The sequence below is a fragment of the Didymosphaeria variabile genome (genome assembly GCF_027946475.1).
Source record: "Didymosphaeria variabile strain IMI 356815 chromosome Unknown scaffold_1, whole genome shotgun sequence".
NCBI classification, from domain to species: domain Eukaryota; kingdom Fungi; phylum Ascomycota; class Dothideomycetes; order Pleosporales; family Didymosphaeriaceae; genus Didymosphaeria; species Didymosphaeria variabile.
The window spans coordinates 759,496-775,339 of record NW_026611620.1 but is presented as its reverse complement, the minus strand read 5'-3'; the positions used below and the strand labels follow the sequence as shown (position 1 = coordinate 775,339).

Here is a 15,844-nt window from a genome sequence, read left to right as displayed (position 1 = left end):
GCCTCGACGTCAACTTCGATTTGACTTGCACCGCTGTGTTGGATTTGGGTTGCTTGCGAATGAAGCGAATAGAACCAGGGCCCATAGACATGGCGCAGTAAAAGATTGATGGCGAACACCAGGATCGGGATCGAGATCCAAAGCGGAAGCCAGTACTGCGAATTGAAAGTGCCGACTATGGTCCAGGCAACGCCTCCAAACACAAAGAGATTTAGGTTTCTGAGGTCGTTCGGGTGTGTATACCGGACGCAGAGCAAGAGGATGTGGTAGAAATAATTAGCGAAAGACATCTTTAACGATAGCTTACTCTGATTAGGTATGGCAAAGAAGAGAAAAGAATGTTAAGCGGCAATCGCCCTTGTTTTGGTCGTGAACCTGCTAATCATCGCTCTTTCTGCTACTGAGGTATGTGAACATGCCATACTGGCGGCGGCGGCAGCAGCTGCCGCTGCAGAGAGAAGTCGTGATATGATCACAGAAAGTAGGACCATAGACCTTCGACAGCCACCGTTCGGGTCGAACTTTCGAAACACTTCAAGAACGCTTTTGAAGGAGAAAGTTATTTATCTTGAAGTTTGGAGGAAAGTCTATCAACGTCTGCCGGTTCATCACAACCATCACCGGCAACTTCCAATTCGCAGACCCTCCCCCCACCACTCCCATGACAATATACCCCTACGTCCTCCGTGCAAAACCCCAAAATGAAAAAAAAAAGGTTCTTTGAAATGGAGCAAAGCAATGACCTCTTGATCTCTGTGGACGCTCCTTACAAAGGCTGGATCGTCGATCAAAGTCTCAAATCTGAACATGAATGTCGTCGTAGTGTACACTGAGAGCAATCTCTGAAACAATCTCAATTTGCGGGGAAATTCAGCGCATGTGTGTCGGCTTCAGGAAGCGAGGGTCATGAATTCATCTCGACCTGGTGGTAGACGACTGGATGCAGAGAGGAAAGGGGGAAGGTGCGATCAGTGAGGAGGTAACCAAGAAAAGGGAAATGGGCATTTTAATTAATACCGCTGGCTGCTGGGAGGTATGTTATTTGGGCATTTTAAAATAGAGTGGAATGTGAGGTTGAGCATCGGAGGGTTATGGCGGATAAGTAATACGCAGGGTAAGAATCGAGCAGCACTCGGAAGGGGCATTTGGTGCGGCATCAGCTGCGCAGTAACACGCAGCCAGGTACAATCAATGGTAGAGGTAGTCTTCCATCTATATACAAATCCTTACTACATTGCAAATCTCTCAGCAGATCCGCCCTTTATATCATTGCACCCCGCGACACCACACCCCATGGCTTCCCCTCGCTAGCTCTTCCCACCCTCCTTCGCCCTCTTCTCCAGCAACTCCACCCGCTGGTCAATCATCTTAAAAGAATAAGACTCCCAGAACGACGGGTACAGAAAAGGTCTCAGATCAAACCGATTGTCATCGGGACTATACGCCTCCGCATGATAACTCGGCGTCATAGTCGTCATCTTATGCCGGTTGATGGCGTAAAAGTGGTGGAACCTCTTCACCTTGTCCGCGACCTCTCTCGGACTCGCGCGGTCCTTCCAGTCGTGCACAAGCCGGCAGAACATCGTGTACGGGCCTGCCTTTTTCTCTTTGCGCAGGCGGCCGAAGTCGGAGAGTTCCGCGTACGTCATGCCCATATCTGCTTCGTCGGATTGCACGTAGTCTGCGGTGATGGGCTCGAGCTCGGCGGTGGGGGTGGCATCGACGAACTCGTCGAGGATGGGGAGGGAGAAGGACTTGGCGGCCCAGCGGACGAAGCGCTTGAGGTCGGTTTTGGAAATTGAGCCGATGGGGTTGATGTCTGCGGAGGAGCAGTCGTACTTGGTGAGGTAGCCGCGGAGACATTCGTCGACGTTGCCGCTGCCGAGGACGAGGAGGCCACCGCCATTATCGCGCTGGCGGACGGTGGGGAGCAGTTGAGCGAGCATGTAGGCGGTTACCATGCGCTGGCGGGCTTGAATGTTCTGCAATGCGAGGTTCTCGGTTTGGGTGCCGCCGTAGACTTTGAACTTGGGGTCAAAACCTGTAGCTTGGGTGAAGATTTGGCGCTGCGCGTCAAAGGCTAGGTCGATGTTTAGGTCTGTGTGGTATGCGCCAATGTCTTTGGCCATACGCTCGGCGCGAGATCGGGTCTCATTGGAGGACTGGCTGGCCATTCCCATGTAAGCCGTGTGGAGAATTGAGTTGCAGAGGTCTTGTGGAGAGCTGGGAAGCCAGTTGTTGTCGTGGTGATAAGGGCCGCAGATGCGCTTGACGTCTGCAATGACCTGTTCATTGCCGTCCTTGACTGAAGCATAGACTATGCGGCACATAGAAAAGACGAGTGTTGCCGTGGAGCAGCTGTCGATGCCACCAGACAGAGGAATGAAGAAGCCTGCGGATTTGGACCGACGGAGGTAGTCCCACAACCAGCACGCTGGACCGAGGGCGATTTCTTCCTCGGGAGCGTGGACACGCAGAGATTGGGCCTTGTTTGGGAACACGTCGAGGTCGAGATCGGTTTCGCCCTGTCCGAGAGAGAAGTCGACGTCGATGCGTGTGTATTCTGGAGCAGACTGGGTCTGTGCGCCTCTCGCAGGGCTGGTTCGGAACGAATTGACTTCCTCGATGTCCACGATAGCAGTGACAACCTCTACATCGGTCGTGCTGAACTGACTTCCCTGATTGACGATCTGGCCGTTAACGATAACCATAGCACACCCATCATAGTAAAGGCGGTCGCCGTCACAGCCTTTCTGGTTGCTGTACAAGTAAACTCCGCCGTTCTTGCGTGTGGCTTCTAGAATCAACGCTATGCGGGTCTCAAGTTTGCGCAGCTCATGATGGGAGCCCGACGAGTTGGTGATGATGTCGACGCCATTCAGGCCCATATTGATATGCGGACTCTCCGGCACGAATAGCTCCTCGCAGCTCTCGACACCAATGCAAGCATCGTTCGTGCTCAGCACTGCATCTCCAATAGGCACCTTCCTCGAGCCCTGAATCTTAGCGATTTCATCTGGTAGAACGAACTCCTCAACCTTTAGAGGCTTTTTCCAGGGAATGAAGTAGCGCATCTCGCGGTAGTTGCCGTCGTTGGCAAGATGCATCTTGGGACGAATCATGAGGATCTTGGAGTTAAGGATGACGACACGGCAGTTGTAGCGATTCCCGCGGTGGAGAACGGGCATTCCAAGGTCGATAATGATGTCGTGGAGGGACTTGTCTTCGAGGATCTGTTGGAGCATGGCCATGGAATTCTCGTAGATCTCCCCTTCGAGGAAGTGGTCGAGGCAGCCATACCCACTGACTTCCAACTCAGGCCCCACGCGAAGCTTTGCTCCTTTACTCTTGGCGATTCGGATGGATTCTACTATGCGGTCCTTGTTTCCATTGAAGTCCAGAGCCCACTGATCTTAATAGACGGTCAGAAAACGAGGTATTTATAGGGTTCATCACTATAGATACGTACTGAGAGCGCATGTCGCAACATGCATTAACCTCCCCATTTTGGAAGGCCGTGATGAGGAGCTGTCCTTGTATCAAAGCAAGCAGTGTTGAGCGTAAACTGCGTATGAGTCCAAGCTCAGTAGTGGTCGCGATGCCGGGCGCTATGATTCTTTTCGGTCACAGCCGCGGCACTAGCCACAGACATCACGTGCAGTTCAGCCCCATCTCCGCTCCGGCATTCCGCCGCAGTGCCACGATGCCGACGATGCCGCCGACGATTGGCTCGGCCATCTGTGCAGTCCTGGAAACGCGCAATGCCCATCGCGAGCCGCAGAGGGCCACAAAAACGCGGGCCGCTGGATACTGCGTCGCCAACGTAATTCGGGTCTCCAACCGTGCAACCGCACTGCGATGTTGCCTGCATGCGCTGCAATTGCCATAGCCCATGCCTAGCAAGAAATCGAACTCTGGTAATGCAACAATTCGAGCCTCCCCGCGTGTTCCAGGTCGTGGACCCTGCTTTTAGTAAAGGCCAGGGGGAGCCGGTGACAGCGGCGACAAATCAGAGCGGGGCGAGGGTTTGCGCGGTCCGGTTCCAGCGCGAGAAATCTGCCACATGTTCCAACGTGAATCCCTACACGCTGGTCATTTCTGGAGAGCAGACAGCAGAGCTGTCGCTGTGCCTTCAGTTGCAGCTCACGGACTGCGCCTTCCTCCTTTCCCCAGCCGCGTGACATCATACCCATCACTGCCGCGGATCTGTCACCACCGCCGGCGCCTGGATCGTTGCCAATTGCCCGCCAGCGACTTCTAGACCGACACAGCCAAAAGCTTTCTGCGCTGATCGCTTGAGACCGCTACCACTGGTCAGCCCGTCCTCTAGTCTGTCGTAGCATGCCCGATTCTTTTTGCCAGGCCGTGCGCTATCTTTAAGTCATGGTCAACCGCGACCCTGCGCCTGCGCGCTCCAGGAAACCCTGCGACGACATGGAGGAGGCGGATAGGATCAAGGAACGCGAGTTCTACAGGTAAGCCTGTCTTAACTCTGCTGCCACAGGACGAGGATAGGTACAGTTGTCACCCTATATTGCTTATCCTGCGGTAGTACCCAGCACCCACTCTTATCTTAGCACCGCACAAGTTGCGCCTCCGCTGAACACATCGCAGATACTACCACAACGTCCAACGTCCCCAAGATCGTGGCCAACCCAAGGAACTTCCTGTCCTTACGCCCCTCCAGACGCAGACTTCTTCGCCAGCCCAAGTCAAGCCCTCTGACGACAAGGCATTGGCCGCTTTCGCCCAACTGGGTGCCCTCCGCCTGAACTGCCGCCGCTGCTTGATTTCCTTCTTCGACCGACGGAATTGCTTCATCCTCGCCGAAGCTACGCGTACGGCATGCCTTATCACAGGACAACCGGAATCCGAACAGGACGACTTGGCATTTGGTACTTCCATATTCCCCAAGAACAAGAGCATTTGCTATTATACGGTCAAACTGCCTTGGGGGCATCCTGTTCAGCCCTTCGATGAATATTCTCGCCATCCCTCTTTGGTTGTAAACGATCTCGCTGTGGACGAGCGCTTCAAGAATTATCCCTTCGTGACCGGCCCGCCTTATTCACGATTTTACGCCGGCGTTCCAATCCGCAGTCCTAGCGGCCACAGCATCGGGACTTACTGCGTGCTGGACGATAAACCACGCAATGGCCTCTCCGACTTCGAATTAAACTTTTTAAAGGACATGGCAGGCACTGTCATGCGCCATCTGGAGACCTCTAGGGCTGCTGAAGATCACAAGAGAGGCGGAGTCATGGTGAAGAGCTTGGGCTCTTTTGCCGATGGCAAATCATCTATCGACGATTGGTGGGAAGAGGCAGAAGGCCTGTCGTCGACCGTGTCCCCGTCCGAAAACACACCTGTTCAACGGCAACGCCGCCCGACAGTAGGCGCCGTGTCGCCAACAACTATCATCCAGCCCACACTGTTGGCGAGGAACAACAGCGCCGAATCTAGTGTTCAAAGTGTGACTAGCTCGGGCCCGACGCCTTCATCCAGCGTAGCTGCCGGGAGCGCTGTCGTTACGCCTGCCTCGGAAATCTTGGACCCTGTCAAGTCCATGGAACCTGTTAAGCCCGCAGTCGCGCCGAAAAAGGCGTCGCCTACTGGTGAGGGGAAACTTGATGCAGTGGCACCCGATACCAAGGTTGTTTTTGAAAGAGCTGCCCAAATGATCGTGGAGGCTGTCGAAGCTGAAGGCGCTGTATTCTTTGATGCGAAGGTCAGTACCTTCGGTGGACTTGTTGATGACGATTTCGCCTCCGAGCTGCCACCCGAACCAGACAAACCATGCGTAATACTGGGCGCAGCGCGATTTAAGAGTTCTCAGAATCCTTCGTCGCCATCCAACCAAATCTTCATGACCGAAAGCGTTCTTAAACATCTTCTTCGCAATTACGCTCATGGCCAAATTTTCAACTTTGACGACGAGTATTCTCCGGAAGCGCAGGCAGACTTCTTAGCAGGAGACGACACAGACCTGGGGGTTTCCCGGAGATCCGATTCGGTCAGGTCCGCCGATGACGAACAGGTGCTGAGAGAGGTCTTTCCACGAGCTCGAAGCCTGATCATATACCCGCTGTGGGACGCGCACCGCGACAGGTGGTTTTCGTCTCTAATCATATGGAGTTCGGATCCTATGCGCGTCTTCACCAACGAGCAAGAGCTTAGTTATCTTTCTGCATTCAGTAACAGCGTCATGGCCGAGGTGGCCCGGATGGATACCAAGCTTGCGGATTCCGCAAAGGCAGACTTCATCTCTTCAATCAGCCACGAGCTACGCTCACCATTGCATGGTATCCTCGGCATGACCGATTTAATGAAGGACACCCCGATGGATACTCAGCAACAGTCACACATTCAGACTATCGAAAATTGTGGCAAGACCCTGCTGGAGACGATAAATCATGTAAGAGCAGATGGTGGCGGATTCAGTATCAATTTGCTAACAGGTGTAAAGGTCCTTGACTATGCGAAGATCAACAACCTCACACGGGGAGAGTCCAAAAGGCGTCCTAAGCGTCGAGCGAAGAGTACAAAGCACATGATTAAACCAAGCCAAGGGCATACGAACGACATCATGACTATCATCTCCGACTTCGATCTCAGCGTGCTGATTGAAGAAGTTCTCGAGTCCGTCTTCGCCGGTTTCAACTTCAGCAAAAATAACTTCGAGAGCCTCGATCAACGACCAAAGAAATACGAACCGCCGCCTGTTTCTGTGATTGTTGATGTTAATAAGTGGGATAGCTACATTTTCCGCACTCAACCGGGAGCTTGGCGACGCATCCTAATGAATTTGTTTGGTAACGCGCTCAAGTATACACCTGCTGGGTTTATTAAGGTAAAACTCCAGGTAATACCGAGCACTGATCAAACCGACGATAGCGTAGAGCTCAGGCTCACCGTTACTGATTCTGGAATTGGCATGTCAGAAGACTATATCAACAGCAGGCTGTTTCATTCGTTCGCGCAGGAGAACCCTCTCAGCCAAGGAACTGGACTTGGACTCAGCATCGTCAAGCAGCTAGTGGAACTACTGGGCGGAGATGTCGAGGTGTTTAGCAAGAAAGGTAGAGGAACCAAGTTTACCGTCAGTTGCCCACTGAAACCGTCATCCCTATCTCCCACGGTATCCGCTTTGAACCCGACTCAGGAGATTCCCAATGTGTTCAAGCGCACAGAAGGCAAATTTGTACAGTTTGTGGGTTTCGACGATGATGATCAGGTGGAAGTCAAGAGCCTGAAGAACAAGAACTCTTCAAAGATTGGGGAGAAGGCACTGAAAGAAATGAGCAAAGACTGGTTCGGCATGGATGTGTGGGAGTCTGACATCGGCAATGCACCGGCGCCTGACCTGATCATGACGACCGAAGCTGGAGCGCGTGACTTAAGAGCACAATTCAGCAAGGCTCCGCACGACGTCCCTCCCGCACCAGTGATTGTTCTGTGCCGGGCTGCAGCCCTGGCTCAATCGACGACTGCAATCACCGTGCCCGGTTTGATCTTCGAATGCATCGCGCAACCTTGTGGTCCGCATAAACTTGCGAAAGCACTTGCATCTTGTCTTGACCGGCAGGCAAACCGTGTTATGGCGCAGTCAACGGAAAGCGATGACACCTCATTATCCGGGCTGTCGCAGCTCACGCTCAAGGAAAACATGACATCCAAAGGTCCAACAGCGTCTATACCATCATCACATCTCAGCATTCCACGTCCACACGTCAAGTCGACCATTAGTGCTCCTGAGATTCGGTCCGTCAATCACAGCCCAGTCAACGCCACGACCGCTCCTTTCAATGCGCTCAACTGTCTCGCGGTCGACGATAACCCAATCAACCTGCGTCTGCTACGTAGTTTTGTGGAAAAGCTCGGCCATCGCCACGTGCTTGCTAAGAATGGGCTCGAGGCCCTAGAAGCCTACAAGACTGCCACTCTCGAGAACGCGTCACCCACGACAGGCCGGGTGGACGTCATCCTCATGGATATCAACATGCCTGAAATGGATGGCCTTGAAGCCACCCGCCAGATCCGCGCCCATGAGCGAGATAACTCGCTCTCACCGGTCACCATCATCGCACTGACAGGGTTGGCGAGCTCAGAGGCACAGCAGGAAGCTCACGCGAGTGGGGTCAATTTGTTCTTGATCAAGCCGGTCAGATTGGCGGATCTGGAGGTCGTGCTCAAAGGTGTGGTTACGAGCGAGGAAGGTGCGAAGTTAAAAGACAACGGGAAGGGCGAGAAGAGCGAGGACAGCACTGAGAGCTCGGTAGCTGAGGTCAACGCTAAGGAGAAGGAATTCTTCAACGCCATCAAGGGCGAGGGAGATGCTCACAAGCGGAGTAAGAGTACGGTCTGAACGGACGACGTGGGTGCAAGGCGTCATACTGCTCCTTCTCGAAGTGGGTGCATGCAAGAAGTCCTTTTCTGGGGTCATGTTCGATGCAGCTGGCGTTTCAAGACGGTTTGTACCTTTTCTCTCGGTGTTTATACCCACTATGACAAGGCCTGGAATACTCACGGCTCAAACGAGGCATTCTGGCTTTCGTCTGGTAACATAGCGTGCATAGCGCGGCGTTCTCGCGTGTACTCGATAGTATCATTACGAATGATTTACGATACATCCATCACTTTCCATCAACATCAATGGCGCATGCAGTGTGAAGTTGATTTGCTTTGCTTTGCTGTGCTTTACTTTTCCCGTCGTCCTACATTACATAAACCTACAAATTTTGCCCGCCCTAAATCTATCTGTACGCCCCCGAGCTGTGATTGGAGATAGAAAGCGCAGATTGTAACGCCCTCCCCTATGCAAAAACCGCCCTCCGTTGTCCGAGCCTCCCAACAGGCGGCGTAGGCGAGCGAGGGTATACCGATACAGTACAAAAATGTTACAAGAATGTACAATGTCCGAAGTGAAATGAAAAGTCGAGAGCCGAGTGCAGTCATACAAGGTGCGAAGATGTCGAGAAAATAGCGCCGGTCGTCAGTCTAGTAGGAGAAGTTGGACTCCCTCCTGGGACGGTCCGAGCCTCTGTTTCCTCCTCGTCCACCGCCGAAGCTGTCGCGACCGCCTGATCTGCCGCCGAAGCCACCACCACCTTCGCGGCGGTCTGGCCTGCCACCGAAGCCGCCGTCACGTCCGCCGTCACGACCACCGAAGCCGCCATCGCGACCGCCGAAGCCGCCATCACGACCACCTGACCTGCCGCCGAAGCCGCCGCCACGACCGCCGAATCCGCCGTCTCGTCGACCACCGTCACGGAAGCCGCCGCCGCCTCCTCCGAAGCTGCCTCCACCTCCACCTTGCCTCCTGCGTCCTCCGCTGAAGAGCGAAGAAGGTGGTGGTGGCGGCCTCTCCATGCCCCAGCCAAACTCAGCAAGCCTGTTCGCGCCTTCGAGAAGACCTTGCTTGTCGCCGTACCACTGGAAGCTACCGAAGAGACCTCGGAAAGCATCAGCTAATTGATCGGGGTACACCTTTGCATGTGCTTCGACGGTTTCCTGGATCAGATCCGCCACCTTTCCAGGCATCTCTGACTGCACAGTCATGTCGGCTTGGGCGGTTTCGAGAGAGTTGTCAGGTTCGAGGTTGAGGCCACGGAGACGCTTGCGGTACTCGTTTTGCTCGAATGGAGTGACGAAGAGCCATCCTTCACCTTCCTTGCCGGCACGAGCAGTACGTCCGATACGGTGGATGTATGACTCGCGGTCGCGAGGCAGACCGATCTGGATGACGTGGGTCACGTTGGGAAAATCCATGCCACGGGCGGTGACATCCGAGGAGAGGAGAACACCGGACTTGCAGAAGCGGAAGTCGTCGGCGGCGCGTGTACGCGCGCCCTGAGAAAGCTTAGAGTGGATCTCGTAAGCGCGCATGCCGTGGAGCGGCTTATCACGCTTGAAACCACCCGAGAGCTTGTAGAAGACGGAGGCAGCGAGCGTTACTTCAGCTGTAGAATTGAAATAAACAATCGCTTTGAACGGACGAGCATCGCCAGACTGTCCCCTTTGAAACTCTCGCTGAACAAGTTCATAAAGAGCAGGCGTAATGTTTTCGAAGCCTTGGAGTCGAACCAGCTTCTGCTGGACTTTCTCATGGGTGGGCGTTTCATTCTCGTCGACGCACTTGGCGAAATGGAAACCGGGCCTCATTGTGCTCCTGACCAAGTCTACGACTTCACGGGACAGGGTCGCGGAGAACATGAGGTTCTGTCGTTCAACTTCCTCAGGGTTTGGTAGGTGTGTTTTGATTTGATCAATCTCGGCCGTGAAACCCTGGTCGAGAAGACGATCCGCTTCGTCCATGACAAGCGCATTTAGCTTGGGTGCCTTGACGCCAGAGTATGGGTCCGATAGAATGTCGTTCAGACGACCCGGTGTACCGACCATGATGTGGCACCCTTCACGCTGGGTCTTCATGAGCATAGCCTTCTTCTGTGTTCCACCCACAGCGGTCTGGACGATCAAGCTGGTACCAGATACGAGCTTCTTGGCCTCGACAGCGATCTGCTCGGCCAACTCTCGCGTAGGTGAGATGATGATGGCCCTGATGTCGTCCGGTTTCGCACGCTTGTAGCCACGGGAGCGTTCGGCGAGTGTGGGGTCGTTTTGTAGGATTCTCTGGACAACGGGGATCAGGAAACCTAGGGTTTTACCGGTACCGGTCTTGGCTTGGGCAATACTGCGCAATGTTAGCGATATCATTATGCCAAATAGTATAGACATACACGTCGACCCCGCTCAGCGCCTCGTTGATGGTCCGCGTCTGCACGTCCGTCATGGTCTCCAGCTTCATCTGCCGTGTGAGCATGTTGACAAGGTTTGGGTGCACCAGCCCTCGTGTGGCAAGGTCCGCGAATTGTGTGACGGGTCCATTCTGCGTCGACTGCTCCTCGGCTGCTTCGGCCGCAACCTCTTGCCATCTCGCGCTTTGGTGGAATGCCGCCGTCCTAATTGCAGGTATCCGGAGTGTCGCTATCCGTACTGGGCCGGTAGAAAGTGGGAGAGAGGCTCGCAATACTCTGGATGGAAGCGCGGTCGTGGGAATGCTCCTCGCAAGTGATGCGGGACATCTTCGCAGTGCGCTGAACATGGTGAAAGGCGAGGGTTCCTTCGCTCAATTACAATGGGTATCTAGGGACAAGGAGGATTAAAGTAACACAACGGTAGAAGAGTTGTTGGAGAAGAGTGCCGCACGCAGGCTGGCGATTGGCGATGAAAGAATGATAGATGGTCGATAGGAGGCGACACGACTTTTTGGCGGAAGGAACTTTTTGGAGGGCCGTGCCTTCCCGGCGTGACACGCTAGCGCACCGTCACGTGCAGTTGGGGTCGCTCGGGCGCTACGCTAGACTCCTTTCCAGCTCACCTACGATGGCCATACCCGCATGTGCATATTCTTTTGATTGGGTTCCCTTCTCATACTGTCCTCGGATACAGGCGCATGCAAACGCCACAGCCAAACTTCCTATCAGGGTAATTCCACTTTCGCTGCACCAGCCGTCGACCACGGCGCCATCTCATGGTAATACAGCATGACGCTAACACTAAATGCCAAGACATCATTGCCAGACATAGACCACTGCCCTGTAATGACGCTGTCCATCTACACCACTTCATTTTGAAATTCCTAGTCGTGTAATCCATGGGTATCTGCTGTACACATGCTCCCCAAACTCATCACAAACACGACTATTGGTACAAGATCACCTTGCCTATACTTTCAGCAGTTTAAACAAGGAAGAACAAGCGTACGCGTCCCTGCAATGTCAAATATCATCTCAGTTAGCCGGGACTATTCAAGAGTGCCAACCAAATGGCTTGTCCGATGTCTTGTGCGAGACCATGCAGCACGCTTAAGTCCCACATATAGGACGCGGCTCGCTGCTAACAGCAGGGAACTCCGGCAGGGCAATAATAGTTACGAGGTTGTCATCATTCAATTCCTCAATCTACTGGACGTATTCTATCATTTCATAAATCATTAACTCATCACACTCCCCATCTCATCACCTCTTACACTTCGCGCTCCCCCTCGCACTCCCCGGTCTCGCAGGCGTCCTCGGCCTCTCCTCCTCCATCGCCTGCCCTTGTCCCAGCAACCCGACCCCCTCCTGGAGTCCCTGCTGCAGGCCCCCTGTAATCCCTCTCACACACCAAAATGTCAGATCATTCAGCGCCAGCCCCACCTTCCCGTCGTTCATTTGACATATAGTGTGCGTCAGGTGCAACCCCGTTCTGCGTACCGCATCCGCGCCCATGATTCCCGTGTTCACCAAGCGCTGCGCTACATTGTGTTTTCTCTCGAAGCGGTATGCGTGGCCGAGGAAAAGCTTGATGTAAGGTAGGAGGAACTGGAGGAGGACGAATGTTTCGAAGACGAGGGTGGCGATTGTGCGGTGAAGAAAGGAGGGATCGGAGGGTGGGGAGCTGGAGTCGTCCGGGTGGGGGAATGAAAGGTCGTGGTCGCAGGGCGCGGAGATGAAGAGGTTGGGTGGGAGAGCGGCTTGTAGGGAGATTGTCTCTTCGGGGGAGAGGGTCGAAGGCAGGCCCCGGAGGAGGTAGGTCAGGCTGTGGATGTACATCTGGCGGGTGAGGATGGTGGATGTGTCGTCGACGCGAGGGCATTGCGATTCGGCGTATGCTTGTGCGGAGAGGGAGACGCCTGCGAGTGTCAGTGGTTTCTCTTCGTGGGTAATGGGAGAGGTTTGGGGCTCGCACCTTGATTGGCATACTTCCACTTTATGCCTGTCCGTACTTCTGACACTGTAAATGGCGGCGGCGTGCTCATAGGTGATGCCAGATTCTCTGAGAGTACCTCCTGGAACAGATCCTCGTCTTCCACTGCAGTGTCGAGTGAGCTACGATTCGAACTATGTTGTGACAACGCGGCGCTTATGGGCCGTGACGTGTAGCCCGGCGGTGGACTTCGCGGCAGTGATACTTCGGAAGCGTTTCTCGACATATTGAAAGACTTCGAGGAACTCCGCATATCGCCGAGAGCTCGTCGGATGGACGGGAGCGTAGGGATGCGGTCCTGCACCATGGCAGGCAGAACCGAGTAAAACATCGAGGGCCTCTTCTCTTCTACTTCAATCGTCGTCGCCGCATCGAAGAATTCTTGGGCTGAACCCTGCTCTGCGTTCATCTCGACGGCTTAAAACAGTCGGGCTTGTACGTTCACGAGGTTTGGAGGTGTTATCGTAAGGTCACGCCGCATGCGGAAGCGGAGAGTAAGTGGTCACGTAGGAAATGATGAAGAGTGTTTCAGACAAAGGAACATGACTAAATTTGGCCTGGACACCATGACGGGCGGTTTCGAGCGGGTTACCGTATCTCAGACATTGGGCGGGCATGTGAAAGCGGTTTGTTGAGAAACGTGCACTCGCTTCTGCGAACGAGACCCTGGATCCCCGTCGCCGTTAGGGCCCACGTGCGGACCTCCGGGGCCCTCGCTCAATCACATGCAAATCCACAACCTCAGACCTTGATTTCTACCCAAACTTCCTCGCCTGAACGAATATTCGCTAAGTAGGCTCCATTGTGAAGATTTTCGAGAAGTCGAAGTTGTTGTGTAACATAGCGTAGTGAGGGCCACGACAAGCCAAGCGCGTGAGGCGCTGGAATGCAATGCTGCTGCACGCGGATATGGCAAATCAATCCTTATCAGCCTTGTCTTATCGCTACTGTAGATCCGCGGTGCCATACCAGCTCCGACACCGCCACCGAAGTCCAAACTACCTCAATACTATTGAAATGGGTGTACTGGAAGAAGTGAAGTGGAGAACGTTCGAGGTTAGAAAGTGTCGGAAGGAGATACTGATGACTGAGTGACTACCATATGTTCGATTATGTACGTACAAAAAGAGCACGAGGTCCTTCCAACAACTTGACGTATGTTGCACGGTTTATCGAACCTTCGGCCCCGATAGAAAATGTATCTCTGAGGTAACCCACTCAGATATCCCGTATTGGGTCGTATGGGCGTGCTAACGCCGAAACCACACTTGAAGTGCCTAGGAACGTTTCTGAATCATTATAATGCCAGTCTGGATCATTGGTGCGCCTATCGCCTGGCTCCACGTCTTCAGCTCGAGCCTCAGATGCAGTAGATGATGGTGAGGTCGTTTCAAGGTGAACATCTGGGATTTCATGGTCTTCCGCGCGGTCGTGAGTGCGCCCTTGTGCCACGGGAGATACAATACACTTGCTCGCTTACATTTGTTAGTGTAGGCCTGTCTTAGTAGCCACATGGCTTGTGTACCTCGGATTGACCGTCCCCTAATGTCACGAACGCATATCATCATGCGCCAATGTAAGACCTCCATGGAAACCGCAGGAACCTCTTCTGTCACCAATTCGATATTGACGCGGCGCCAGATTTGTTCTTTGTAGTTGGCTGGCACTTGTTTCCAGGTCCATTCTGGGTGAGCTTTGTGTAAGGTATGTCCTTCTCGATTGGTAATGAACTAATACTGTTAATGAAGGGGGTTTTATCGCTGGACTAAGCTTACGTAGAACCTATCCCATTGTGTGAAGTTGTGACCAGCTGCGGCCCGCGCCTCGACGGCAGTTCTTAGACCTTTAGTCATGTGTCGCTCAGCACGGCCGAATGCTGGTCACAAGAAGTCGAAGATCAGAATACGCGGTACGCAAGGAGCTTGAAGATTGTGGAGTAGTGTGATCGCTCAAGCGTTTTGTCGCCTGTGGAGAGTGGCGTTGTCGCACAATCGCACAGACCTGTTGAGCCGGGCTTGTCTGATTCCATTGTACATGCTCCTTCGATTCTCATTTTCAGTGGCATTTACAATACCTCGCAAAGGCATAGCGATCAAGAGGACAGAAGCCTTGAGAGGTTATTTAGACCAAGCCTACTATCGACGCTGTTGTAGTGGTGTCTTAACATGGACAATGAGGTAATTCATTTGCCTTGCGTACAAGTTCAGAGTATTGCGAGCGTAGATAGGCGCGGCCGTGACACGGTCCTCTAAATGCTCCAAAGAGCTCAACGTTGCTGCTGTAGAAGAGTTGAGCCAGATGCAATCGGTTTCTGTTCAAAAGGTCCAGCAACGTTCAAAACTACTACATGAATTTATCCAATCAAACGCGAGGATGAATGTCCTTCGGAGCCTAGACTTTCAGCCTCATGGCTTACACCGCATTACCCCTCATGTCATAGTGCGCGCTCAGTTTCTTCTTCGCCTTGTAGTAGGGTTTGCCTGGTTTCGATAAATAGGAACATGATAGTTTTCAAATGAAGCAATTTTTCTCCTGACATTAATTGTCACACCGCAAAAGGATCCGACTTCGATCTACCGTCGACTGTAGCACTTGGCAGGATGGGCAGCCCGGACGCACTTCCATAGAATACGGTACTGATTCATCAACAGAGAGAACTGTATTAGCCTGATTAGTATCCTTCCTCCTGTTCGAACGATATAGTATCCTGCACATTTCAATAGACCGATACTGAGAAACATGCGTTATAGACTGCCGTATCTTACACATAGGGTATATATCGCACGAACAGGTCATTCTTCTGGTCGGCATACCAGTATACATACGATCAAATCTATGGCTCGTCTTACAAAAAATGAGACCTGATCCTGAACTTGCGATGCTGTGGTTCGACGCTCTATGCATCGATTAGTCCAACACCGCAGGACGCAACTATCAGGTCTCATTGATCGGAGAAGTATTTCCAGAGCTGCGCGACTATGCGCGTTATCGAGCACTAACAGTTGTGTCTCTATAGCCGACAGTGCAGCAGAGGAATATTTTGGCGCTCTGGAGACGTGAGTACGGGTAGCTCGCGTGTATTCTGCGAGAGTTCGTG

The 15,844-nt window shown here is 53.2% G+C and overlaps 4 protein-coding genes across 4 annotated transcripts; 1 reads left to right on the top strand and 3 right to left on the bottom strand.

Annotated features, from left to right (window-relative positions):
- Positions 1-1,307: 1,307 nt before the first annotated feature.
- On the bottom strand, positions 1,308-3,506 carry QNS1 (glutamine-dependent NAD(+) synthetase; the record flags this gene model as incomplete). The annotated part of the gene is made up of 2 exons (XM_056209050.1): positions 1,308-3,412; positions 3,470-3,506. The coding sequence occupies 2 exons, from the start codon at positions 3,504-3,506 to the stop codon at positions 1,308-1,310; spliced, it is 2,142 nt and encodes a 713-aa protein (XP_056075872.1).
- Positions 3,507-4,383: 877 nt separating this feature from the next.
- Positions 4,384-8,365, top strand: N0V89_000225 (uncharacterized protein; the record flags this gene model as incomplete). The annotated part of the gene is made up of 2 exons (XM_056209049.1): positions 4,384-4,475; positions 4,615-8,365. 2 exons carry the CDS (start codon positions 4,384-4,386, stop codon positions 8,363-8,365), a joined length of 3,843 nt encoding a protein of 1,280 aa, XP_056075871.1.
- Positions 8,366-8,997: 632 nt separating this feature from the next.
- On the bottom strand, positions 8,998-11,101 carry N0V89_000224 (uncharacterized protein; the record flags this gene model as incomplete). The annotated part of the gene is made up of 2 exons (XM_056209048.1): positions 8,998-10,690; positions 10,737-11,101. 2 exons carry the CDS (start codon positions 11,099-11,101, stop codon positions 8,998-9,000), a joined length of 2,058 nt encoding a protein of 685 aa, XP_056075870.1.
- Positions 11,102-11,864: 763 nt separating this feature from the next.
- Positions 11,865-13,156, bottom strand: N0V89_000223 (uncharacterized protein; the record flags this gene model as incomplete). The annotated part of the gene is made up of 3 exons (XM_056209047.1): positions 11,865-11,960; positions 12,255-12,673; positions 12,730-13,156. 3 exons carry the CDS (start codon positions 13,154-13,156, stop codon positions 11,865-11,867), a joined length of 942 nt encoding a protein of 313 aa, XP_056075869.1.
- Positions 13,157-15,844: the final 2,688 nt, after the last annotated feature.